The sequence below is a fragment of the Dipodomys spectabilis genome, unplaced genomic scaffold (genome assembly GCF_019054845.1).
Source record: "Dipodomys spectabilis isolate Male_0828 unplaced genomic scaffold, ASM1905484v1 ptg000054l, whole genome shotgun sequence".
In the NCBI taxonomy this organism is placed as follows: domain Eukaryota; kingdom Metazoa; phylum Chordata; class Mammalia; order Rodentia; family Heteromyidae; genus Dipodomys; species Dipodomys spectabilis.
Window position 1 is genome coordinate 14885658 of NW_024870731.1, and position 27500 is coordinate 14913157.

Consider the following 27500-nt stretch of genomic DNA (forward strand, 5'->3'; position numbering starts at 1 on the left):
CCAAAGTGGTAGAGCGCTAGCCTTGAGCAAAACCTCAGGGACAGAGCCCAGGCCTAGAGTTCAAGCCTAGTACTGGCAAAAAAATTAAAAAAGTGTTCAGAGACGGATAGTTTTATGATTTCCAACATTAAGCATATATTAAAAGTCCCTTGGTTCTATGCATTAATATAATAAAAAATAATGGTTTTCCTATTATATGAGTTCTTTATCTATAAATCATTTTCTAAAACTAATGTCCTAATCTTGGCCAATAGCTGTGCATGATCTGGTTCTCAGGTATTCACCTCTCTTAAGTTTCTCCTTACCCTCCCTTCCCTTTTGCTCTGTAAGAACCACATACCAACATTGGTATTGTTGATTTTCTCAAGCACCTCAAGTACACTTATATCTTACAGGCATTTAGGTTGCTCTTTCCCTACCAAATTCTTCCCAGAGAACCAGTTGCTTATCCCCTTGATACCCGCAAGCCTGTATCAACATCTCAGAAAAGGTGGCTTCTTACCACGTTGGATAAAATTGTATCTCCCTACTCATGTTTATAAATCTTCCTTGTTGTTCGTGTTTTCTCCTCTCCTGCCTGAATGTCTTATGTTCAGCCATTCTATGTAACATCTGACAGCCTGTTTCATCTGTCTTGCTACCATGGAAGGCAAATTCTATAGGGAGGCAAGAATTTTTATCCTTCTCCTTTCTGCTGTTCCTTTATTTCTGGAGCAGTTCCTGAAACAAGAGTTTCCTGGAAAACATTTCTTGAACCAATGACAACACAGGAACAACACAGGAAATTGTTGGGAAGAAAAAAAAAATATATATATATATATATATAAAACTCTATTGGTGTAAACATCATTTCCATCTCTTGAAACTTTTTGCTTTCTTTTCACACAAGTGTGGTTTACTCGGGTGATTTAAATAGAAAGTCAGGATTATTTCTTTTAGGAGGAATCATGTTACACAATTTATGGATTCCTTTATGGATCCTAGCTAATGTGATACCCTGAGAAGCAGGATGTTTATAATCACTTCAGCTGTAATGCCCCAGAGTTTCTAAAGAGGTGATGAACAAGGTAAGAATAACAAGTCATTCGCTACTAGCCTTTCCATTTCCAAAGGCCAATAGCTAGATAGAGTGAATGTGGAAAACTGTTTTCTGCATTTAGGATGTTATGCTAGACATTATATGAAGACACCACTGCCAAGCCTTATTTTCTTTTTATTTGGCTAGGTCATAGAGAAAAGAGTGAAACAGCCAGAAAGAAAGCTGCCAAGCCTCTTGAAAAAACAGCAAAACTTCATGCAGCTGAAAAAGAGATTAAGATACAAACTAGAAATTCAGGTTAAAAGACCATGGGAAAATTTGAATTCCCAAGCATCAAGCAACTCTGTAAAACCTATGATACATAACTCAAAGTGAGAGTAAAAATTAGTTTTTTCTTCTTCTTAGAAACACAGGCAAAATTATGGAGATTAACTCTTACATTTACTAAGTATCAGGGTTCTCCAAATCTTGATCTCAACCTCAGTAAATTTTAACACATAGTTAGGATTCATTCATTTCATGTTTGTCCAATTTTACTCCTTGTTTTACAGCAACGCCATCCTTGAGTAAAAAGACATATTTACGTATATATAGCATATATATGTATATGCGTATATTTATGTATGTGTATATATGTGTATATATACGCATATGCATATATGTGTACTTTATACATATATATGTAATTTTATACATATATGTATATATACATATATATTTGATATATATGTCAGTTGTGGTGCTTGAACTCAGGACCTGGGTGCTGTCCCTGAGCTTTTGTGCTCATGGCTTATGCTCTACCACTTGAGCCACAAAGCCACTTCCAGTTAATTGGTGATAAGAGTCTCATGGACTTTCCTACCCAGAATGGCCTCAAAACACAAACCTCAGATCTCAGTTTCCAAGGTAACTAGGATTACAGGTGTAAGCCACCAGTGCCTGGTGTTGATATACATATATATTTTTTTCAAGTGAATCTATTATGTAAAAAGCTTACGTATGGAAAGCATCAACCATGGGAACTTCACAAGCAACTTTTGTTCAGCTAATACCAGAGGACAAATACTCTCAAACATAATGGCCAGTAAATTCTTGCAGTCACTTTCAAAAACAATTCAATGTTCCCTCTAAATGTTAAACAGAGTTATCAAATGACCCAATATGCACGCAAAAAATACTTGAATATAAATTTTCAGAGTATATTACTCATTTCCCCACCCCAAATAGTAAACAACGTAATGTCTATCCATTTATGAATGAAATGAAAAATGGATTGTGGTATATCCATATAATTGAATTCTCTTCAGCCCTGAAAATAAATAAGGCTATGATACTATCCACACCTGAAGGAAATTTGATTATACCAAGTAAAGGAAATCAGCCACAAAATATCAGGTGTTACATGACTGTTTCTGTGAAACTTCCAGGCAGGAGAAAGCCACAGATTCTGAGAGTTGATTGGTGGTTATCAAGGACGAGGGAGAAGATGGAGAGCCACTGCTTATGAGTATGGTATTTTTCTTAGGATAGTGATAATGGCACAATTCTGAAAAACAGCCACTCTACACTTTACATAAGTGAGTCCTGTGATGCAGATATTCAAACTCAGTGAAGCTCTTACATTGTAAAAAGCCCAGCGCTATGGAAATTTCTCATCAGTTGTAGCACTTCTGTGTCTTGTTTGCTATTCTAGAGCACCAATGATAACTCCTGTCAGCTTGGCTTATGTAACTACGATTCTCATGTTGGTGCACTGGTGGATCTCTAAGATCTTATGAGAGTGCAGATCCTCTGAGCCAGCCCGGCCCATGTCTTCATTTGCTCTGATGGGAAACTGAACACCGTAGACCAATACACATGAATGCTTGGTAACCAGCACGTGGCTCAAGCTAATAATATCCTGCTGAAGACAACTGCAGTCACTTTTCTGCTAAAATAAAACCTTGCAGAACAAGATCTGCATTCTCTTCTATGGTATACTGTTCTTGTCATTAAAATCGCGAAGGCCTCCAATTCAGCTCCTCCACCACACTCTATATTTTATTATTGTCAAACTATCTGCTATCTTTTGGATTGGAAACATCTCCCCCAAAGACGTTTGTGTTAGAGGCTTCATTCTACTGCATGATGTGACTGGGAAGTTGGTGAGGCAATTAGAATATGGCACCGGCTTACAGAAAGTTAGGTCATTGGAGCATGAGCCTAGAAAACCTTTTTCCTTTTGCTTCCTGGTTTCTTTGATATGAACAACTCCCCCCGCTATCTGCTCTTCCCATGTTGTTTTGCCTAGCCTCAATTCCAAAAAATACAAGGCCCAATGACCACAGACGGAAACCTCTGAGACCATGTGTCAAAATGATCCTGTCTTTGGATAAGTTTATTATCTGAGATACTAGTTACCATACCAGTAGCATACTACTGGCTGACACACTGTCCAAAATGCCCCAAGAGTAACATTCTATGCTAGCGCTCCTGTGTCCACACCTCTGCACAAATGTTATGGTTCATACTCAGTGATTCCTTTTCCAGGTGCTTAGAACAGCTTGTCTGTAGTCGTTTTTTATTTTTATTTTTTTGGTTAGTCATGGGACTTGAACTCAGGGCCTGGGCACTCTCCTTGAGCATTTTTGGTCAAGGCTGGCACTCTACCACTTTGAACCACTGCTCCACTTCTGGTTTTCTGGTGGTTTAAGAGTATCACGGACTTTCTTGCTCCAGCTTACTTCTGATCTGATCTCAGACTCCTGGATAGCTAAGATTACAAGTGTGACTCACTAGCCACAGGCATTGTCTGCAGTCTTATTTGGGGACCAATCCTATTACCATATTTTTTATGTCAATAATCTTTTTGCCCAGATTTTGAATCTCAAAAATGAAATCTGTCTTTCCCATGATAAATTCTTGAAAGTACATTCATTATTTGGTATTAGGAAGGATTTACTTCACAGTTGTATGTAACTACTTCTGCTTGACATCTTTGTTTTACTGGGCAGAAGAAAGCTGTATAAGTAAATACAAAGTAAGACAAAATGTAACTGCATAAAAATGATTGTTCCTACCCTAATATTAGATTTCATCTAGAAACTTCTGTCATTAAAAAACAAAAGGCCCTCAATATGACTGGGTTTATCTTCATTTCCTGAGATTTGAGCTGTACAGTGATGCTGGATTTGGGCATGTTTTCACATCTGAGGTTGGAAACCAATGGGAAGGCTCTCCCCAGCCAGATGATGTAGGTAGAGCCTTGGCCACATTTCTGTCAGTTCTTCAGTGTGCTAAGCAAGCACTCTTGTGCTCCTAGTTCCATTGATAGTTTTTATACTGGAGCTTCCCATGCACTGAGGCCTAACTTCTATTTCAAGCTCAGATTTTATTCAAATCATGCCACTTTTCTTTTACTTTCCAGTGTGAGAAAGATGATAGTCGAATCTTGTTTTGTGTCTTATGTTCTGGCTTGCGTGAAGGATTGATGTAAATCTGAAATATGGTTTTGGTGTCTAGAGAAGTCTGAAATACAGATTGTTGTTGTGTTTTCTGTGTATAGATACCAGGTCACATGAGGATGTACAGATAAACTTAAAGCAACGGTGGATATTGGACATTTATCATTTAGTGTTGCTTGTGATAAATTATATTTGGTTTAAAGATCTAACGACAGGAATTTTGAATTGTGTACATTAATATAGCAAACATAGTAAAGTTTTTAAAAAATATTATATTGCATGTGTAGTATTAACTCTGTGTAATCTTGAGTAGAAGTTATAAGAAATGGGGTCTTCAATAGAAGCTCAATTGTTTGGTCTTTGTATTGTAACTAAAAAGAATTAAGTTTTCTAACATTTTTCTATATATTACAAAATGTTTTAAGGAAAAGAGCAAAAACAAATTTAATTATTAGAACAATTGTAATCTCTAGAATGGATGTTTCTAATTTGACTTATAGCCATTACATAAACTATCTAACTTGATTTCTGATAATGTCTGTTGAAGTCCCAAAGTTGATGTCTATGACAAAAAAATATTAATTTGATTACTTTCATTGTATCTAGTATTTGTTTAGTAGTATTCACTCTGCTACATACTTTCATGCTCATTTATTCGCCAAGCAAAGCAGAAACTGCTTTTGTTCAGAGACTTGATTTAATTCACATAAAAAAACACAAGCTCTGTGCTGCACCACCCAGTCTCCCACGTGTATTTTACCCTGCATGGTATCTGAAGGGGCTTCAGGGAGGAATGGAAAATTGTCTTTCACCTCCAAAATCACATTGCACTCTCATGTCTTTTCTCATTGGTCTCCACATTTAAAATATGTGATTAACAATATTTAAAGTTCCTCTTTGAAATGAAGCTTTAATTCCAAAGCAGACTGTTTAAGAGAGCAATTTTGGTAAAGATGTTAGAGATTCAAATTATTCATGTTGGGCCAAATGTTAAATACTAACTTAATTGCCTTCAAATTTGCACAGGAACTAATTAGGCCTCTAGCCAGTTGAAATCACCCACTATCAACGTGTAGCCATACATTTCAAATGATCCTGGGAAGGGCGGATGCTCTGTGGAGAGTAAGCATGATAGACAACAGCAAATGTCCGGGAAAGCCAGTGGCTGGTGCAAACCAGGACAGTGACGTCTCTGCTGCCTCCCGCATAAGACTTGTAGCTTCCAAGCATATGAGACCAGCTTAGAACTTTGGGGATAATAATGAAAAGTATATACCTAGCAGTACATAATAAAATAGTAGGGGGCTGGGAAGGTGGCTCAGTGGTAGAGTGCTTGCCTTGCATGCATGAGGCCCTGGGTTCGATTCCTCAGCACCACATAAGCAGAAAAAGCCAGAAGTGGTGCTGTGGCTCCAGTGGTAGAGTTCTAGCCTTGAGCTGAAGAACTGAGGGACACTTCCCAGACCCAGAGTTCAGGCCCCACGACTGAAAATAATAATAATAATAAGGGGCTGGGTAGGTGGCTCAGTGGTAGAGCGCTTGCCTTGCATGCATGAGGCCCTGGGTTCGATTCCTCAGCACCACATAAGCAAAATAATAATAATAATAAAAAAATAGTAGGAAGCAAGTAGTCATCTACTGAAATGCTGTGTGACTTAACTTTTTATGTTACACATAATATTTTCATGGCTGATATCTAGACAGCCTGTCACATTTACACCATCATAATCTACATCCCAAGAATAGGACATCCAGAGGTCATTACAATGGCTGGGTGGCTGAACATTTATACAAATCTAAACACTGTCTTTTCTAATTTTAATTGAACCTCCAAAGATTTGGCACGCAGAATTCCCTGGTGTTTTCAGTTCCCGTGGATGTACTTTTGTGAAGCCAGATTGGTATCTGGCTGCAATAAAACAAATAGAATAAATTAAATTTGTAAGAAAAGATAGCTGGATAGGCAGGCAGGTAAGGCACTAGGCACTGTTTTATGAGTAATATTCACATTACAAAATGCTTAGCATAATGCAAGAAGTAAAATCAAGTTTTAGGAGGCTGAGGATATAATCATAATGCAAATACATGATGAAGTAAGTCATACATTAAAAATAAATTTCAATCGAGAAGCTATGAAGTTCACATTACATATGACTATAACACAATGCACTAAACAAACATACTGAAAATCTAGAGGTCTCTGAAAGAAAAGGGTATTTTATAAAATAGTAGTTAATTTAAAATTCAGACCTGAGAGTTTGAAGAATGCAAGTGAACTTAAAAGATAATGAATTGTACCACATATAATTTTATTAGCTAAGGTCAGTAAAACTAGTAAACATACATGACTTATATAAGAGGGTTGCTGGGAGAGAGTAAAGGAAGGGGTGATATTGCTCAGGAAGAAATGTCCTCATTACCTGGCTTATGAAATGGTAATCTATACATCACCTTAGTGATAATTAAAATTAAAAAAATAAAAAATAAGACAGAAAGTAGAAATATTCATAAACAAAAATGATATTACATGCATTACGGAACTACATTTTCTTAAAATGAAAATAGCCCATGCATTGCTAAAGGGAATCTGGAATGAAATCTGAGGTCGGTGTGTTCTTTTTGTGTTATAAGGCATTGTTTACATGACTAGCAAACATCCCACTTACTTAGAATGAGGAGGAGGAAGAGGGCAGGAGTGGTTATGCATTAGGCTCCCACCTCAGCCATACAAGGAGCCTCTTTCTACCTCACCTGGAAGTTCAGCTGGTGGAGGTACTGTTAGCTCTTCCACTCACCCAGGCCCCCTCAAGCTGGTGAGCCTTCTCTTGGTGCCCACCCACCCTAAGATGTGAACAGATGCCCAAATTCATGGCCTCCTTACAGCCCAAATCTCAGGAAGTAAAGAGAAGCCAGGCAGACTTAACACCTCTCATTTTCAATGACATTTAATATAGAGGTAGTGTCAATCGTTTTTTGGACAGCTACTTTTTTTTTCCTTCCCAGATTGTCCCCACCCTGCACCATCCTCTCAGAATATCCTCTGTGCCTCCATTTCTTTACAACGAATAAACGTGGATACCTTATATTCTCATAGATATTAGAGGATGCTATATACATGCAAATCAAACAAAGCAATTAACCCAAGTAAGTTCAGCTGAGGTAAACGCTACACACTATTTGGCTTAACGAAAGGCAGCTAAGATTAAAGTAAGCCTTCAACTCGTTTAAATCTCTCCCCTAAGCAAATACTTTGCTGATTGCAGTATTCTCAGGGTATTTGATAAAGCATTGCTTCAACCATAGAAAAGCAGATATTTGTGAAAGTAATTGCCAGAGATTTTATAATAATTCATAATCACTATCTGGAACCTTAATGTAAACTTACATGCACATTTTTAGTGAGCTGTGTAATCTTATATTCCAAAATGGGGGGAAAAGCCTTCTTTTCAATATCTGACAATGGGTCCACTAACTGGAAACAAATAAATCTTACTGGAAACAAATAAATCTTACTGCAAATACATAGACTTTTTATATTATAAACAAACTATAAATATTACTACTAAGGCATGGACTTTTTATATTAAAAATCAAACAAAGGAATTTTCCTATCTCATCTGCTTCTCTTTCTGACTGACTTTCACATACACATAGGTACAGGGACATTCTCTCTCTCTCTCTCTCTCTCTCTCTCTCTATCTCACACACACACACACACACACACACACACACACACACACACACACACAGAGTACCTCAAACTCCCAATTAAGTGTGTTTTATCCTCTGGAACATTAATATTAGCTTCAGAAAAAGTATAGTCAACCCTTCTCCAAACAGAGTAGATCTACGTTTGTATTTTTTAAACTATAGCTGCTAGAAGCTGCATCCCAAGCTTAATAAATTTATATTTCATTTTCAAATTATAGTCTCTAAAATCCCTTTGTATAAGACTCACATAGTTATTTACAGCTTCTGGAAAATGAAATATACATAAACACACACACACACACACACCCCAATTTCTCTTTAATAGAAAGACAACCCCAACAGATGTATATAGCAAATTAAAATTTGTCATAGAAATGCAGTGCATGAGAAAATGAACCAGTGCCCATGCTTACCACACATTACACAGCCTACTCTCTGGCTTCACAGTGGGATGAGACAGAGAAATACAAGTAAGTTCATGAAGCTGTCATGTGACCTTCTTACCCGCCAAGCACTCTGGTCCAAAATAAGAAGCTATAAATTTCTTCCTCATTAAATACTTAGACATCTTCACAGAGAGATTTAATAGACAAGTCCTCTAAACCTTGTGTTTAAAAGTTAACCAGAGTCCTCAGAACACATTTTCTGTCCAATATTTAACCACCTGTAAAACCTAAATTTTAATTTACAGAGAGGCAATTACAACTCATCTCCCAGTGTTTGGTTTGTATGTTCTTGCTTTTTGGTTACATTCTTATGCATTCTGCTAAACGTCCAAGGCCACACATGCCAGTTTTTAGAGATAGTTCTAGTTTCTAATAAGGCATATAAAATATAGTCAATTTGAAGTACATTTCTTCCCCAACTTGGTGAATAATGTGTTGGAATGTTTTCTTCAGAGCTTAGATTGAAGGGAACTTTCTTTCTCATATTTTTTACAAGTTCTCCACCTCTATTCCTGCCTCTCTATCTCCAAGAAGACCACAGCCTCTCGTCACCTAGCCAGAGTAGATATCACAAGGCAAACATTTATAGTCCAGGAAATGCCCAGGAAAAAATGTGTTAATCAGAAGTCTAACATCCAATTGTCACTAGGACAAAAGCCTAAATTTTTGACAATTCTTCCAAGAAGGGATTTGTTCTTCATTTTTGTAGGTACTCCTAACTCATATCTATATGCTTTTCAGTGCATCCCATTTCTTTCCTGTGAGAAATACACCTGTATGAGTATTGCAGCATTGTTGTCATTAATTGCTTTACCACCCATTTTCTTCTCAGAGATGTCAGTGAGATCTGGGTCTGGGAACAGCCACAAATCCCTCAATATTTTTAAGCCTTGCCTGCAGGCTGATGGCAGTCTCTTAAGCTGCCCCTGATTCATTCTCCATCACTCACCAGAATACAGAGGGCTGCTGTGACCACTACAAAAGGATGGTCCTCTCCTGCAGAGATTGATCTCAGCTAGCCAAGATTTTACTTTCATTTCTAATAGCAGAGTTTAGAGTCTTATTTTTCCCCTCAGTCGCAACAACCCTGTAAGTCGTATCTTTACACCCTTCTGTATATCACTCCGATCCATCCTAATATAAAAATACATTATTAATATCTACCTTTAATGTATTCGTTTGCTCAACATTTTGGGAAACAAACAAAAAGACCTTCATTGTTTCTTTCAACTTGCCTACTCCTCCATATACCCACTTTGCTGTAGCTATATTGTATTTGTGCTAATACTAGGACTTGAACGAAGGTTCTAATACTCTCTCTTGGCTTTTTTCCCCTCAAAGCTATTGCTCTACCACTTGTGTCACACTTTTAAGCATGTTTTGTGTTTGTTGGTTGGCTTACTTTGTTTTTTTGGTTTTTTTTGCTGGCTAACTGAAGAGTCTCACAGACTTTTCTGCTGGGCTAGCTTTGAATCTTGATAATCAGATCTCAGCTTTTGGAATAGCTAGGGCTGTGGATGTGAGCCTCCAGCACCTGGCTTCTTATTCTCTTATGTAGTTCCTCTAAATAAAATGAGGAAGATCTTTGTCCCATTAATGTAGAAAGTTGCTTCATGGAAGCACTGTGGTTTCACTCAGGTAAATGTCACTCTGAGCTCTTCCATAATCTGCCCTAAGTTTAAATCCACGCTGGCTGTCCCTAGCTGCACTGCACATACCTTGTACACAATGATTTTGCTTTTCTGAGGAGGAGGCTATAAGGACATTGCATCTACCCCTTTTTCAAATCTTTTAATTCAAAGGAAATTTGAGAGGAGGCAGGGTTCTAAGAGTGAAGTACCTTTTTCAGCTATAATGATAGATGATGTGTGAAAATATGTCACAAAAAGAATAAAAGAATAGAATTTGGTTCATGTTTGCTTCTTCTACAGATGCTCATATCTCCTCTCTGTGTCTGTGTCTGTCTATCTGTCTGTCTCTCTCTCTCTATGTCTCTGTCTCTCTGTCTCTCTCTCTCTCCCTCTGTCCTGGGGTTGGAACTAGCTTTGTGTTTGCTAGGCAGGTGCTCAACCACTTGAGCTATGCTCTCAGACCTGTTCAATTATTTTTTAGATATAGGCTCATACTTTCTTCCTGAGTCAGCCCTGAAACACCATTCTTCCACCTTCACCTCCCAGATAGCTAGGATTAGAGACAAGAATAATCATGACAGACTGGTTCATTAAGATAAGATTCCACTGTTTTTGCACAGATTAACTTCAAACAAAAATTCTCTCATTTCTGCCTCTAGGCACTTCTGATTACAAGCATGCTCCATAGCACACTTATTTCCTCTTTTAATGACATTGTAGTCAGAGAAGTTTGATTAATTTACAACAGTTTGAAGTATTAATTTCTTTATAGTAGTGTAGTATGGCTACTTAAAGAATTAGTACTTAAAGAATTAGTATGGCTACACAAAGAATTAGTCATTTGGAATTGAAGATATCTAAACAGGATGGGTAAGAAGACTTGAAGAGAAAGATGTAAGTTAAGAATTGTTTTGTGCTCTAGAGGTTTAATGCTGGTTCTAAAACAATCATCCATTCCCTTCAAAGTACTGCACCAAACAGGTGCATTAAGAAAGTGAGAAGATGAAGAATACTAGCTATGAATGCCTCATGTTGAACTTAACGTTGGTAAAATTCAAGTCTTGTTAGATCAATGAAAACACTGTACCTCCACTTTCCTCGCTGCATGATATTAAGGCACTTAGGCAAATATCTCTTTCAGAGTATAACTTCAGTGCATAATTTGGAAAGGAAATCCATCATCTAGTTCTTTTCTACTTTCTCTGGATTTTTTTGGCATCTTCAAGCATAATGCTTTACCTAAAAACCCTTCAACACACATATTATAAGATTTAAGGAATTAAGGCCATATTCTGAGACTTCTACCTATTAAAAACAATCAAGCTTAAGTAACCAATTTAGGTAGCCTCAGAATAGGTAGCTACTGGGTTCGAGAATTCTCACTAGTATTGTTCTAGAGGATTCTGAAGAGTGACAGTGGGTGTTTTCTGCCACCATTATCCCCACCATTCTGTGAAAATATCAGGCAGAAAATCGACTAAAGAGACCCAATATAAAGTTAGAAACTTGCCCAAAATTCTGAAGTATTATTTCTGATGCATTATTCTTCAGTTACAAATACATTTGTCTAAGACTCTGAAGTATTAGTATCAAAAGGTATGACATAAATTGGTGACACATAAGTATATCTTAAAATGGAGGTCAAATTAAGGATGACATGCACTCAAAATGGTTTATGTGTTTCATCTTTTTGGGAAAGAGGGGAAAAATGTGGTTCTGCTAGCACTTAGAGAAATTACTTGTTCTCAGGTCACAGATCAGCCAACAACCAGAATCAAAGCCTGAAAACTCTTCCATCAGACACAAGCGCTCTGCAGGGTTGACTATGGAGGGAAGGAAAGTGCAGGACAAGCCAGGTGGCAGTGGATCTTGCCTTTCATCCTAGCTGCTCAGGAAAATTACAGTTCAAAGCTAGCCTACACAGACAAGTCTACAAGTGTCTACTTCCAATTCACCAGCTAAAAGCCAGACTTGGGGAATGGTTCAAGTAGTAGAGAGCCAGCCAGGAGCTGAGAGAGTGTTGGTTGAACCCGTGGCATCACAAGATGGATGCAAAATCTGCTTGTGGTACCAGTTTCTCCATGGCTATTTCTATCCCTCAGACATCATGGAACCATACATAGAGCAGAGTTTGAGAAAGTTCACCATCACATTTCAAATCAATGGGTGACTAGAAACTGACAAAAGACGAGAGACACCAGTGCCATATCCTATTTGATTCTTTCTAATAAAAAGTGAGAACCGTCTATCAACTCTGTAAAATTTAAAGACAATGTGGGATGCATGTTGTTGCTTTCTAATTTGAAAAAGATGAAGGTACATTTTATCTTGCCTGACATATGCATATAACGCACAGAATACCCTTGCCCCAATTCTCCTAGGTTCTGACTTTTCCTTTCTGGATTTTCTTAACCACTAGTTGGCTTGATAAGTTCAAACCCATGGACTACTGGTACTATAAAACTTCTATCCATCAAAATCTCCTAAAGAAGCTCTGATATTCTCACTAAAAAATCATGAGAGCAAATAAACAGCTCGTTTCTCTTCAAGCAAAGTGGCAACTGTGTGTACTTAAGGTGGAAATAGTTCTCTGTTAATTAACCTGTTAGGCGAAATATTCCGATTCTCAAAAACTCCCAGAGGATAAAGTACAGAGAAGCACTTCTTAGCCCTTAAGCTAAACCATCAAAACAGATTATATGAGAATCCTTTTGTCTTATTCAACACAGTCCGTAGTACACAGGATAATGTACTCCTTACAATGCTTCAATTGTGACACAGTGGAAAAATGACTTCTTTCCGAGAACATTTTCAGCCTTTGGAATGTCTTTGGTCTCTCAGAAAGTCAAAGGAAATCTACTATTGTTTGCTTGCCTGAGTTTATGCCCATTGTGTTTAAACAGAATAAACTCATTTTCAAATTTCTTTGCATAGAACGCAAAACGCTAGCTGAGCTAAAACATTGTGCTAATCTTAAAGAGAACTTTGGTGATTGCAGCAGAACTGGCTAGTGTTGTTATTATATTAAAATATGTTCAACATAACAGGTCTAAGTGTTTTAAACTTGTCTCATGGTGTTCTCTTCAATGAAGTCTGAAGCTACATAATCACTTACAGCTTTTTTTCCCCCTGTATTTGTTGAGTGTGGCTCTGTCCTTGAGCTTTTCTCCTCAAGGCTAGTGCTCTACCACTTGAATGACAGCTCCACTTCCAGGTTTGTGTGGCTAACTGGAGTTAAAAATCTTAGGGAATTTCCTGCCTGGGTTCGTTTAAAACAGTGACCCTGCTAGTATTCAAAGCATGACCCACTGGCTCCTGGCATCTTATAGCTTTTAAAAAGAACCATTGTTTCCTTCCTTCCTTCCTTCTTCCTTCCTCCATTCCTCCATTTTCTCCTCCTCCTTTCCCTTTGGCTGAACAGTCTTGTCCTGTTCCCCCTTTTTCTCCTCTTGCTCCCTTCTCCTACTCCCAGAATGCTATCATATCATGCAGAGGAACAGCACAGAGTCACCTTTTCTGTGCTAATTAATTTTGAATATTCACAATTACTAGACAAAACCAGTAGGAAAGAAAAGCAAAATAGTCACTTGCCTTGATATCCCTCCCTCTGCCTATCTGCCTTCTGTGTAGTCTCCCTGATCCTTCTCCTGGAGCTCCTGGAAGAAGTACTCTGGGTTTGTGTTGACTGAGTAACTGACATAGGCAGGTGCATTAAGTTAGATTTTGTGGTTTTACCTCCAGCCCAACAGGTAATACAGAGAACAGGGTGTGGAATCGTGATATTGAACTAGGCCTCATGAACATTGTCCAAAAGTATTCTTTGAAATCATTTTAAAGATTCACTGTTGTCATTACCTGTGTGTCAATATGAGAAAAAATGAAGAACAGAAGGGACACATTGAGGATCTGGGAGAAAATTATTAAAGAATGGGGTATTTTTTAATGATTACCTTCCAAAGATCCTTAAGGATAGTCTATCCTAAGCCCATTCTTTATTTCTTTTATTCCTTTTTGCTGCTGCTTCTTGTTCTTCTCATTTTTCTTTTCTTCTTCCTGTTTCTGTAGTTAATTCTCTCTCTCTCTCTCTCTCTCTCTCTCTCTCTCTCTCTCTCTCTCTCTCTCACCATTCTAGTATTGGGATTCAGCTCAAGTCTCACATTTCCTAGGCAAGTACCATTTGAACAATGTCTCTAGCACATTCTTGGCTTGGGTGTGTGTGTGTGTGTGTGTGTGTGTGTGTGTACACGCGCATGTGCGTGTAAATTTTCACTTTCTCCCTTTATTCCTTAATTACCTCTCACCCTAACACCACTGAACCTCCTGGTAGTTATTTTGATAAACAGTTTGTTGGTTTGGATTAATTTTGGGAGTGTCTGATTTTATGACCAGCATGGACTGTTATTCTCCTGTATTTCCTTTTGTCACTAGGCTGACAAGCAAGTGCCATTGTGCCCAGCCATAGTGCTTTCTCCGTAGTTTGGGATAACAGGCTTACACCACCACACCCATTCATTGTTGAGATGGAGTATTATGTACTTCTATGCTCAGGCTGGCTTTGAATTACAATCCCTTAATATCCGTTTCCCAAGTGGCTAGTATTATAGTTTATGGATCCCTGACTGAATTTTAAAGCCTGCTTGCACCTTTAATTTTGTATAGTTACTAATTTTAAAGTACAGAACTCAGGGTCTTCAATGGATTTAGCATTCAGTACCCGTTACTAGACACTGGAGAGTCCTGGATTCTGTGTAGCTCTTTACATTGTCACTTAATGATGTCTTCTACAGGGAACTGAGCCTGGTGCCTCAAGACACAAGGACTGAGAGCCTGAGGTATTTCAGATGCTCACAAATCCCTGCCAGCAAGGAGGCTTACTGGATTCCACCCATAAAGTAGTACTTTATGGAACTTGGAGGAAAGGAACTGGACCTACTTAGGATCCCATGATTTTTCAACTCCCTGACTCCACAAAAGCAAGCAGAAAACTCAGAGCCAGTAACAGCTTTCTCCTTAGGGGTCCAAAATCCCAAAATGTTTGGTAAACACCTTTATCTTTATGTTGACTCATTTTTTTTTGTTTGAATGACAAGAAATGTTTGTTTACTTACAAACGAAGATATCTACATACTTATACTCCCAGCCCAAAGCTGATGTTCAAACTTCAATAGCTCTCTCCTATTGCATCCATGTTTCCTTATTCACTAACTTCCCTTGTAAAACCTGCGTTATTTTGTTGGAATTATTTAAAATTGTATCATTTTTTGTTTTATATTATTATACCTGGTAAAAATCATACTACACAGCAATTGAGAGGATGGAATACTTTATCATTCACAAATATTTCCTTTCTAAATATTAGTCTATCCTCTGGTTTGATTCAAGAAATGCAGATTTGAGATGGTATAACTTGCATCTAATTTTTTTATGCATGTACTGGTATTGGGAAATGCAAATGTTTTTAAGTTCTGAAACTAATGTCATTTAAAATTGTGAAGACAGGGCTGGGAAGGTGGCTCAGTGGTAGAGTGCTTGCCTTGCACACCTGAGGCCCTGGGTTTTATTCCTCAGCACCACATAAGCTGAAAAAGCCAGAAGTGGAGCTCTGGCTCAAGTAGCAGAGAGTTAGCCTTGAGCTAAAGAGCTAAGAGACAGTGCCAGGCCCAGAGTTCAGGCCCCACAACAACCAAAACTAAATAAAACTAAATAAAAAATGTGAAGACAGAATGGGGAGCACATGAGGAATTCCTACAAATGGGGTACAGGAGGCTCCTGGTGGTAATCTTACCTATTCCAGAAAGGAAGATGCAGAAGATCATACTTCAAGGCCCACCCAGACAGATAAGTCTAAGACATTTTAACTCCAATTAAACATCAAAAAGCTGGACTAGAGACATGGCTCAAGTGGTAGACCACCGGCCAAGCAATCAAGCAAGGATGAAGACCCCTGAATTCAAACCTTTGTACTTACTTCAAGTTACTTCGTCTCCCATTGTGGGTGATGCTGCAAGCATAACGTGGTTCAGTGAGGAATTAGGATCACCAGAGCCTGCTAGGCTGGAGTTTTTGTGCCAGTTTTCACAAGTGTGGCAGTGTGAAAACACTATGTGAGTCACTACAGCAGGCCTGCTGGGGAGTAATGGCAGGGTTCACTGCAGGCACAGGTGATGTTGTGGCCACATGTCCTGACTGCATGATGTTGTCACGAGGACATCGTAGTGCCACCAAATGAGGCCAGACAGACAACCAAACAGGTTTGGGGCATATCCAGTGATATTCATGGATATCATAGCTCTGTGGAACCAATTCCTTGCACCTCCTAAAAAATTGGATTTAAGGGGAGTCAGGAATCCTCATACTTCGGTTGAATGTTGACTTTTACATTTAATCTAAAGCTCTTTCTATGGCTATTTGCATTCTCTGCAAACTGTTTATTTAAATAGACCCTTTATTATACTTCTGATTCACACCCAAACCTATGGAACCCATCAACAAAAGAAAAGATGGACAAATCATTTAATTTTGATGAATTCGTTTTAAATTGTATTTATTAATAAAGATGGGGGCTTTATTTGAAATAAGGAAAGATAGTGGTAATGCAATGAATAATGCAATAAGTACCACTTGTGAGGAAACAGCTTTTCATCTTTCAGGATCTAGGACTTCTGAAACATGGTCCAGCTCTTTGCTGAGTCAAGCTAGTTTTCAAGCAAGAGAAGATGACTAAAGAGTCATTAATGAGTCTCCACTGGAACATCCTACTAAAGCAATCAAGCTGTAGGTAGAGAAGACTTGTGTTAAGAGAAAGTAAAATAAACTTTCAGTCTTATTAGAAAGCTGGACCTGTCTCTTGAGTCCTGTTACAGAGTTTGATCTTCTACATTTAAAATTTCTGCCTTTGGCAGCCTGTAGGTGCTTCAGAGTTGGAAAGTGAGCGTTTGGTGGATTTTTTAAATCTCAAGTGTCCTGTATTTGATGAGTCACCGTTTGCCATTGTGGCAGAGGTTGCAGGAATGGCTTGGTTCAGGGATGAATTAGGGTCACGAGAGCCGGTTTGTCTGGAGATTTTCTTGCCAGTTTTCTTCCGTCTGGTAGTATTAAGAACACTGTGTGAGTCGTTACCAGAGGTGTGCTGGGGAGTAATGGCAGGGTTCACTGCAGGCACAGGCATGGACATGGCCATATGTCCTGTTTGCATGTTGGTGTCATTAGGTGGTTGCATTGTAGGCACAGTTAGGTCAATAATTGGTGTTTGCAAAGGTACTGGTTGGCTCAGAGACAAACTGTCAGGTTGTCCATTGAAGACCCCGACTGTCGGGTCTGGAAGGACACCAGCGCTAGATGGATAGCCAGTGTGTGGGCCTGGCCCCGGCATGTGCTGGGATTGTATAAATTGACTGTGGGAGTCTTGGATGCTGGAAATAATGCCACCGTGTGGCACATGGGCAGGAGCAGAATGGTACTGGTTCACTACAGAGAGGTTTGTCAAGACGGTTGGAGATGGAAAGATCGAAGCCTCTGACGGATGCGTTATATCCATCATGTTATCGTCATCGTCCATGGACGGTTTTAGTGGTGGGGAAGAGCCACTTCTGTGAACAATGACAACTGCTTGGTCCATGTTGGGAAGGACCGGAGGAGCAGAAGATATTGGAATAGAGGGATTGTACATTTGATGTACAACAGGGATCACATTGACAGAGTCATTAGGTGGTTGCATTGTAGGCACAGTTAGGTCAATAACTGGTGTTTGTAAGGGGACTGGTTGGCTCAGAGAGAAATTATTGTCAGGTTGCCCACTGAAAACCCCAAGAGTGGGGTGTGGAAGGGCACCAGCACTAGATGGATGGCCAGTATTTGGACTTGGCCCCTGCATGTGCTGGGATTGCATAAACTGATAGTAGGAGTCCTGATTGCTAGAAATAGTGTCACTCTGTAGCACATGGGCAGGAGCAGGATGGGCCTGGTTCACTACAGAGAGGTTGTTTGTCAAGATGGGAGGAGATGGAAAGATCGAAGCCTCTGATGGATGCGTTATATCCATCATGTTATCGTCATCGTCCATGGACGGTTTTAGTGGTGGGGAAGAGCCACTTCTGTGAACAATGACAACTGCTTGGTCCATGTTGGGAAGGACCAGAGGAGCAGAAGATATCGGAATAGAGGGATTGTACATTTGATGTACAACAGGGATCACATTGACGGAGTCATTAGGTGGTTGCATTGTAGGCACAGTTAGGTCAACAACTGGTGCTTGTAAGGGGACTGGCTGGCTCAGAGAGAAATTGTCGGATTGCCCACTGAAAACCCCTAGTGTGGGGTCTGGAAGGGCACTAGCACTAGGTGGATAGCCAGTATTTGTTGCAGGAGTGGCCTGGTTCAGGAATGAATTAGTGTCACGAGTGCCTGTGCGTCTGGAGATTTTCTTGCCAGGAGTTTTCTGTCTGGCAGTGTTGCAAACACCAGAAGAGTCACTACAAGAGGTGTGCTGGGGAGTGATATCAACGTTCACTGCGGGCACAGGCATTGGCGTGGCCATATGTCCTGCTTGCAGGTTGGTGTCACTAGTCACAGTTAGGTCAATAATTGGTGCTTGCAAAGGTACTGGTTGGCTAAGAGACAAACTGTCAGGTTGTCCATTGAAGACCCCGACGGTGGGGTGTGGAAGGACCCCAGCACTAGATGCATGGCCAGTGTGTGGGCTTGGCCCCGGCATGTGCTGAGACGGTATAAACTGATAGTGAGAGTTCTGCATGCTAGAAATAACGTCACTGTGTGGCACATAGGCAGAAGCGGGATGGGCCTGGTTCACAGCAGAGAGGTGGTGTGCCAAGATGGGAGGAGATGGAAAGATCGAAGCCTCTGAAGGATGTGTTATATCCTTCATATGATGATTGTCCATGGATAATTTCATTGGTGGGGAAGAGTCATTTCCATGAATAAGGACAGCTGCTTGGTCCATGTTGGGAAGGACCGGAGGAGCAGAAGATATTGGAAGAGAAGGATTGTGCACTTGATGCACAAGAGGGATCACATTGACAGAGTCATTAGGTGGTTGCATTGTAGGCGCGGTTAGGTCAATAACTGGTGTTTGTAAGGGCACTGGTTGGCTCAGAGAGAAATTGTCGGATTGCCCAATGAAAACCCCAAGTGTGGGGTCTGGAAGGGCACTAGCACTAGGTGGATAGCCAGTATTTGTTGCAGGAGTGGCCTGGTTCAGGGATGAATTAGTGTCATGAGAACCTGTGCGTCTGGAGATTTTCTTGCCAGGAGTTTTCTGTCTGACAGTGTTGCAAACACCATAAGAATCACTACAAGAGGTGTGCTGGGGTGTATTATCAGCATTCACTGCAGGCACAGGCATGGACATGGCCATATGTCCTGTTTGTATGTTGGTGTCATTAGGTGGTTGCATTGTAGGCACAGATAAGTCAATAATTGGTGTTTGCAAGGGTACTGGTTGGCTCAGAGACAAACTGTCAGATTGTCCCTTGAAGACCCCAGTGGTGGGGTATGGAAGGGCACCAGCACTAGATGCATGGCCAGTGTGTGGCCTTGGCCCCGGCATGTGCTGGGATTGTATAAACTGATTGTAAGAGTCTTGTTGGTTAGAAATAATGTCACTGTGTGGCACATGGGCAGGAGCAGGATGGGCCTGGTTCACTACAGAGAGGTTGTTTGTCAAGATCGGAGGAGATGGAAACATAAATGCTTCTGAAGGAGGTGTTGTATCCATCATGTTATCGTCATCGTCCATGGATAATTTCATTGGTGGGGAAGAGCCACTTCCGTGAGTAAGGACAACTGCTTGGTCCATGTTGGGAAGGACCAGAGGAGCAGAAGATAGCGGAAGAGAGGGATTGTGCATCTGCTGCACAAGGGGGATCACATTGACGAAGTCATTAGGTGGTGGCATTGTAGGTGCGGTTAGGTCAATAACTGGTGTTTGTAAGGGGACTGGTTGGCTGAGAGAGTAATTATTATCAGGTAGTCCACTGAAAACCCCAAGTGTGGGGTGTGGAAGGGCACTAGCACTAGATGCATGGCCAGTATTTGGGCTGGGTCCCTGCATGTGCTGAGACTGTATAAAATGATTGTGGGGGTCTTGCTTGCTGGAAATAGAGTCACTGTGTGACATTGTGTGCTGTGGTTGCACAACAGAGATGGCATTGGTGGAATAGTGATCATTTTGAGGGACCAAGGTTTGGGAAGAACAGGACCCCCTGGTAGGAGGTAGGTTGGTGGGGGCTGGCCCCATCCCAAGTTGCCCCTGGTACAGACTGCAGGGGATTTGGGGAACTGGATAGGTATAGGGCGTTGCAGGGGCAGTGGGGTCTGGGCCCACGGTGACATGGCCCTGAGGCGGACTGCAGAGCGCCTGGGGTACTGGTGGGCTGGTGGGCACTGGCCCATTCGGCAAGTGTCCTGGTTGCAGGCCACAGGGGGCCTGAAGTATTGGTTGTGGGGGAGGTATAGGTGGGCCGCTGGGTACGGGCCCATTCATAAAGTTTCCCTGTTGCAGGCTATTGGGAGCCTGCGGCAATGCACAGGAGTCAGTGGTAGAGACTTGGGGAGATGAGTAAATGACGGCTGCAGATGGTGGTGTGGTATCCATCTGAACAATATCGTCATCTGTGGCCGGCTGCAGGCTCACATGACAGGATAGGCTGGGGGCGGCTGCAGCCATATCAGTGGTGGTAGTGTTCATGGGAAGTGGGACTACAGGGAGGGTGGGGAAGGGAAGAGGACAGGAATCAGGAGAAGTAGCAGTGTTAGATTCCTTTGTGCAGGGGAGAATGGAATGATCAGGAAGAGGAAGTTTGGAGGAGAGAGAAGTGGTAGGGGTTGCAGCTCTCATTAAAGGGGCATGGTTTCCATTTTTATCATTTAGAACCCCCAGTTGAGAGGCTGGGGTACCAAAAGGAAGAGAGTCTGCAGGAGGAGCCAAAGAGGAAATGAGGATTTTAGGTGCCAGACCCTCATTAGAGTTAGATGAGGATGCTGGCACAATGTTGGCCCCAGCAGCCTGCTCTTCCACATTAGCGGTGTTGAGAAGAGCTGGGATGTTTAAAGTGCAGGCAGGCAGGGTCACGAAGACATAAGTCTCTACAACAGGTGGAGGAACAGAAGAGGCAGTGTTGATGTCACTGCCATCTGTCACTTCTGTTCTCCTCCCTGAACATTTTGTCTTACAGCTTTTACTGTGAGTAGACTGAGTGGTGTTACATTTGTCCACGTCTTTCTGCATGTCCATGCATGGAAGTTTAGGAGGAGGGGGAAGCTCACTGCGACCCCACTGTACGGGCACTGGCACAATCTCTGGCAAAGGCAGAGCTGATGGCAATGCTGCTTTCCTTTTGGATGCTCTGTGAGCTGCCAGATTTGGGGTAGCAGGGCTTGCTGGTGGTCTAGCTGTGGGTGTTTCAACTGCCACCCCCTTCACTGACTCCAGGGAGTCCCGTGGTGGACGAGCTTTGGGCTTTACACCCACTGCCCCCTTCGCTGTCTCCTGAGAGTCTGGTAGATGAGCTCTGGGCTTTTCACTGTCCACCATCTTCGCTGACGCTTGGGAGTCTTGTGTTGGATAAGCTTTGGGCTTTACACCCACCACCCCCTTCGCTGACTCCTGGGAGTCTGGTGGTGGACGAGCTTTGGTATTTTCACTGTCTACCCCCTTCGCTGACTCCTGGGAGTCTGGTGGTGGACGAGCTTTGGGCTTTTCACTGTCTACCCCCTTCGCTGACTCCTGGGAGTCTGGTGGTGGACGAGCTTTGGTATTTTCACTGTCTACCCCCTTCGCTGACTGCTGGGAGTCTGGTGGTGGACTTGCGGTGGGCTTTTTGCCCTCCACCACCTTACCTGACTCCTGGGAGCGTGAGCAGTTCGGGGGCTGGTTTTCACCCAGATTGTCCGCGGTGGTGTTTTGCGAGCTGGGAATGTCACGGCCATGAGATTGGGTACCTAGAGGAGACACAAGCACCTTTTCGTTCCTTTCCACACTGGGAAGAGTTCCCTGCTGGGGAGTAAGGCAGCATCCATTGAGAGTAAGTCTCTCCTGACGGTCACAGGACGGCATGGTGCCGTTGCTCCGTTGCTAGGTCGTCCCCTCCCACTGGCCTGTCCCTGATGGTCTCCCTGAATTTTGAACTCACCCTCTTGGCCTTCGAACTCGTCGCTGTTGGAGTCGGGAAGAGGGACGTCCCACGGCATCCTGGGCACCACAAGATGATTGCGCGGTCTGGGTGTTGCAATTCGGGCTGTGGACTCGAGCTGACCCGAAGGGGTGCTTGGGCTGCTGGGGGTTTCCAACCCCGAGTCTCCAGCTGGCAGCGGAGGCGCAGGTCTTTTTGGCGATCGCTCTGGAGACGCCGGAGGGCCCTGCCCCGGGGTGGTGTCCGAGGCCTCCAGCTCCGGGCACCTCCTCTTGGGGGCCCTGGGTGGACCGGCTGGTGGCGGTGCCGGCCTGGGACCCGTCCTGACCTTCCTACAGACGGGACAGCGTGCAGGCTCGGGTCCTGCGCTGCGACCCCACCTCGGGAAGGTGAGGCTGGGCAGCTCATCATACAATTTACTGAGAACGTTTGCCATGACGGGCAAATATGTGCGAATTATCAGCTATGAGAGGGAGAAGGGGCGGCAGTGATCCTTCTCCTCGGGTCGCTGAGGACGCACTGCCCAGCCTGGCCTCTGTGACATCACCTGCGCATTCCACAGACCAAGTGCGCCGCACGCGGAGGGCGCGCGGCGGCTCCAAGTTCCGTTTGAACCCCACATTCTTCTGATGGTCACGCAGATGCTAGTGGCCCAGGCAGCCCCTGGACCCAGCATGAATGGGAGAAGCTCTCCATTCATCCACCTTCTTGCAATCCTAGTATCTGAGTTACTGTCTATTTCCATAGTCCATCCAGGACCCTCTTCCACATTTCTTATCTACAGTGAGCACAAGCACTTGTCCACAGGCATCATCTCCTCACATCAGGCTCCAGGGCACCAACTGTCAGCACAGCTTCATGCCCCTCTCTCTTGGACTTGAGTCTTGCACACTAAATGCATTTCGTTTAGGTGGAGGAATTCAACGGTGTCGTGGACTTCCTGTGGGCTTTTTGTCCCCAACCACCTTACATGATCCCTGGCAGTTTGATCAGTCTGGGAGTTGGTTTTCACCCAACCTGTCCTTGGCACAGCTTTGGGAGCTGGGGATCTCACAGGGTAACTACAGGAGACACGAGTATCTTTCAACATTGGGAAGATTTCCCTGCTGGGAAGTAGGGGAGCATCCACTGCAAGTGAAGGCTCTCCTCATGGATAGATTATGTAAGATCTCTTTGGATGTGTGCTAAAGAAATTCAGCAGCCTGTTATTCCATATAAATACCAAGCTAGTTTTCTGGTCTTTATGGAAGGTGTGGACAAATCACACAACTCATTGGTTTGCTAGCAAAGAATGGAACCTAATTTGCACTTTATGAGACACCAGTTGGGTGTACTGTTCAAGAACATTAGGGTCAAGTTAATATAAGTTTAGATTTCCTTATGCCCAAGACCAGAGTTCTCCTACTGGAGGTATGGACAAGGGATATATACATAGGATGATTGAAAGAGTTATAAATTTCACCAAGATAACTAAAATTGGAAAACACATACCCATGACTTCGTCTTAGTTGTATCTTGTTGGTTTGATTCCCTACATTGCAGAAATTGTTTCTCTTATAAAGAATTATTTGTGTCACCATTATGCAGAGATCTCAAATACATGAGTGACAGAAGGCTAATGAAGTATATATGTATATACACATACATATATTTATATGCATTTTCTTGAAAATAACATGAACACAAAATGCATATCTATCTATCTATCTGTCTATCTGTCTTTCTGTCTGTGTATCTATCTATCTATCTATCTATCTATCTATCTATCTATCTATCTATCTATCTATCTATCTATCTATCTATCTATCTATCTATCTATCTATCTATCTATCTATCTATCTGTGTGTGTGTGCTGTTTTGTATTTGAGTCAGAGTATCACCAGGACTCTAATTCATCATTCTCCTGCCTCAGATTCCCATGTGTCAGTATGCCCAATTTACTGTTTTAATTTAAAAATCTATTTAAGAGAAAATTTACATATTGCACATAATGACAACTATTGGTCATAACAACCATGAATTTAGCTTCACGAATGTACGAATCTCATAGGTTTGAGAATTCCCACCAGAACGCACTAGTATTTTTCTAATTGGTGACCTGGTGTGTGATTTCTGCCCACATCATCCCCACTGTTCTAGGAAACTGTCACAGTCTAAAAAGTAAGGAAACATAATATAAAATTAGAGATAATTTTGTCTAAAACTCTGAAATATTATTTCATAGAATGAGTATCAAAAGGCATGACTTAAAATAAATTGACGACATGGAATTATATCTAAAAATGAAAGTCAAATTAGGAATGATATGTACTGAAGTGGTTTATATCTTTCATCTTTTTGGAAAAGAGAAAAAAGTGGTCTGCTAGAACTTGGAGAAGTTACTTGTTCTCAGGTCACAGACAGCCAAGAACCAGAGTCAAAGTCTGAAAACTCTTCCTTCAGATGCAAGTGCCCTGCAGGGTTAACTATGGATGGAAGGAAAATACAGGACAAACCAGGAAGTACAGGCTCTCATTTGTCATCCTAGCTACTCAGGAGGGTAGCCATCCTACACAGAAAGGTTTACAAGTGTCTACCTCCAATTTACCAGCTAAAAGTCAGACTTGGGGAGTGGTTCAAATGGTAGAGGGTCAGTCATGGACTGAGAAAGAATGATAGATGAAACCCTGGCACTACAAGGCAGATGTAAAGTCTGTTTGTTGTTCTACAGTTCTCCAACCTTCAGTCACCATGGGACCATACATAGAACAGGGTTTGAGAAGGTTTATAATCACGTTTCAAATCATTGGGGTGACTAGAAACTGACAGTAGGTGACTAGAGACAACAGTTTCATATACTATTTAATTCTTACCAATAAAAAGTGAGAACAGTCCATCAACTCCCTGAATTTCAGAGACAATGGTAGGATGTTAATTCTAAGTTGGAAAAAGATGAAGACACACTGTAACTTTCCTGAGATAATATGTAAAACTGATAGACTTACTTTTAAAAGCCCCAATTCTCCCAAGTTCTGACTTGGAACTCCTTTCTGGGTTTTCTTACCACTACTTGGATGGATATTATTTTCATTGACATGCACAAAGCCAGAGACTGCACTATGGAACATCCTTTTGTCAAAAGCCCCTAAAGCAGCTCTGATATTCTCACTAAATAAATCAGAGCAAGTAACTCATTTCTCTTCAAGGACAATGACAGCAAGGTATACATAGGATACAAATAGTTTCCTGTTAATTAAACTCATATATGAAAAAAAACTCATATATGAAATCTTCAGATTTTCACTATGGTTAAACAGAGTAAATACTTTTTAAATTTATTCACATAGAAAACAAAATGCTAGCTGAATTGAAACATTGTGCTAATCCTAGAGAGAATTTCAGTGATCACAGGAGAACTAGCTAGTGTATTAAATCGAAATGTTCAACCTAGTGGGCCTGAGTATTTTAACCTCGTCTCATGGTGTTCCCTTCTGTGAAGTCCGAAGCTCAATTGCTTCCTATTACATTTAACAGGGCCCTTCCTTCCTTCCTTCCTTCCTTCCTTCTTTCCTTCCTTCCTTCCTTCCTTCCTTCCTTCCTTCCTTCCTTCCTTCCTTCCTTCCTTCCTTCCTTCCTTCCTTCCTTCATTTCCTTCTCTTCCCCTCCTTTTTCTCTTCCTCTTCTACTTCTTCCTCTTCCTTCTGACTTCCTTTCTTTCCCCTCTCTTGCTTCTCCAACTTCCCTTTTCCTCTCCCTCTCCTCCTCTCTCTTTTTCTCCCCTTCCTTTCCTCCTTCTTTCCCCACTTTCATTTTGGGTCTGAGATCAAAGAACCCATGCTATATTAATATTTATTGACTTTACAAACAATGCTAGACAATTCAAAGTGTTAAAGAATAAAGTTAAAAGCAGGACAAGAAACAGTCTTCAAAAACTCAATACTAAGAGCTAGAAACAGCAAAGAGCTGCTGTTGTTACAAGGTGGAGTAGAGAACAGGAGCAAACAATGTACTATGGTATTCACAAAAGCAATGAGATTAACTTTAGGAAGTATCATCCATGGCATATCAGCATCCTGAATAACATGGATTATAGGTATGAGCCACCAGTGCCTGGTTGTATCCTTTTATATAGAGTTGCGATGATCAGGGTAGCTGCTCTTGCCTGTGGATTTAGAACTAAAATTCTTATTTTCCTTATTTCTATCAAGTACACAGCAGGAGATTTTATACATTATGTGGACATTTCTGTCCTCCTTGCTCCATTTTTTCCTCTTCTTTTTCTGACCAGTAGCTTGAAGAAGGATCTGATATGTCTAAGTAATTTTCTATTTTCTTTTCTTTAGATAGAGTGATTGTGACTGGCCCGGTTCTGAGGCTTGGACCTCAAGATTGTTTCTCCTTTGGCTTTCCTAAAGGAATCTGTAATTGTTTTGATCCTGTACTAAAACAAACAAGTGTATTTTAAACCTGATGCTCAGCCTTGAAAGACATATTTGTTTCCTGTCTCTCTCACATGACACATTTTCTCTTGACTCAAAGGCTTTGCACATCCTTCCTGTGTTGACTGTTAAAAGTCCTTTTTAATTCCTTCTTCTCAGTTCTTGACATAAATATTATCTCCTCAGACATATCAGCTCCTGGTGAACCAACCCTTCCTCCACACTCCCTCATCTTCTCTTATTAAATATTCTGCTTTTAAATAGAATAGTGTTTAGGGTTTTTTTGGGGGGGTCCAGTCATGGGTCTTTGAACTCTGGGCCTGGACGTTGTCCCTCAGCTCTTCAGCTCAAGGCTAGCGCTCTACCACTTGGGCCACAGCACCACTTCTGGCTTTTTTTTTCTGCTTATGTGGTGATGAGGAATCAAACCCAGGGCCTCATGCATGTAAGGCAAGCTCTCTACCACTGAGCTACCTTCCCAGCCCTAGAATAGTATTTAGTACAAAGTTAGTACTTAAGCACATCACATTCAAAATGTTGGAAATGGTATGCCACCTATATTTAACTACTATTTCTTTTTTGCCACAGATGTTTGCTACTATGCACAAATGCAAGTGTGATACCTGGGAGAGAGCCTGGTTGGTGCCAGGCAGTAACAATTTA

General features: G+C 41.4%; 1 protein-coding gene across 1 annotated transcript in view; it reads right to left on the minus strand.

Moving 5' to 3' along the window:
- Nucleotides 1-27500, minus strand: part of Znf385d (zinc finger protein 385D) — a 243059-nt gene that overhangs the window by 30251 nt on the left and 185308 nt on the right. The window contains exons 6-8 of the mRNA XM_042680295.1: nucleotides 23345-23359; nucleotides 16031-16050; nucleotides 10042-10063 (exon numbers count right to left, since the gene is read on the minus strand). Of these exons, the coding sequence (XP_042536229.1) occupies nucleotides 10042-10063; nucleotides 16031-16050; nucleotides 23345-23359 (57 nt within the window). The remainder of the gene's footprint in view (nucleotides 1-10041; nucleotides 10064-16030; nucleotides 16051-23344; nucleotides 23360-27500) is intronic.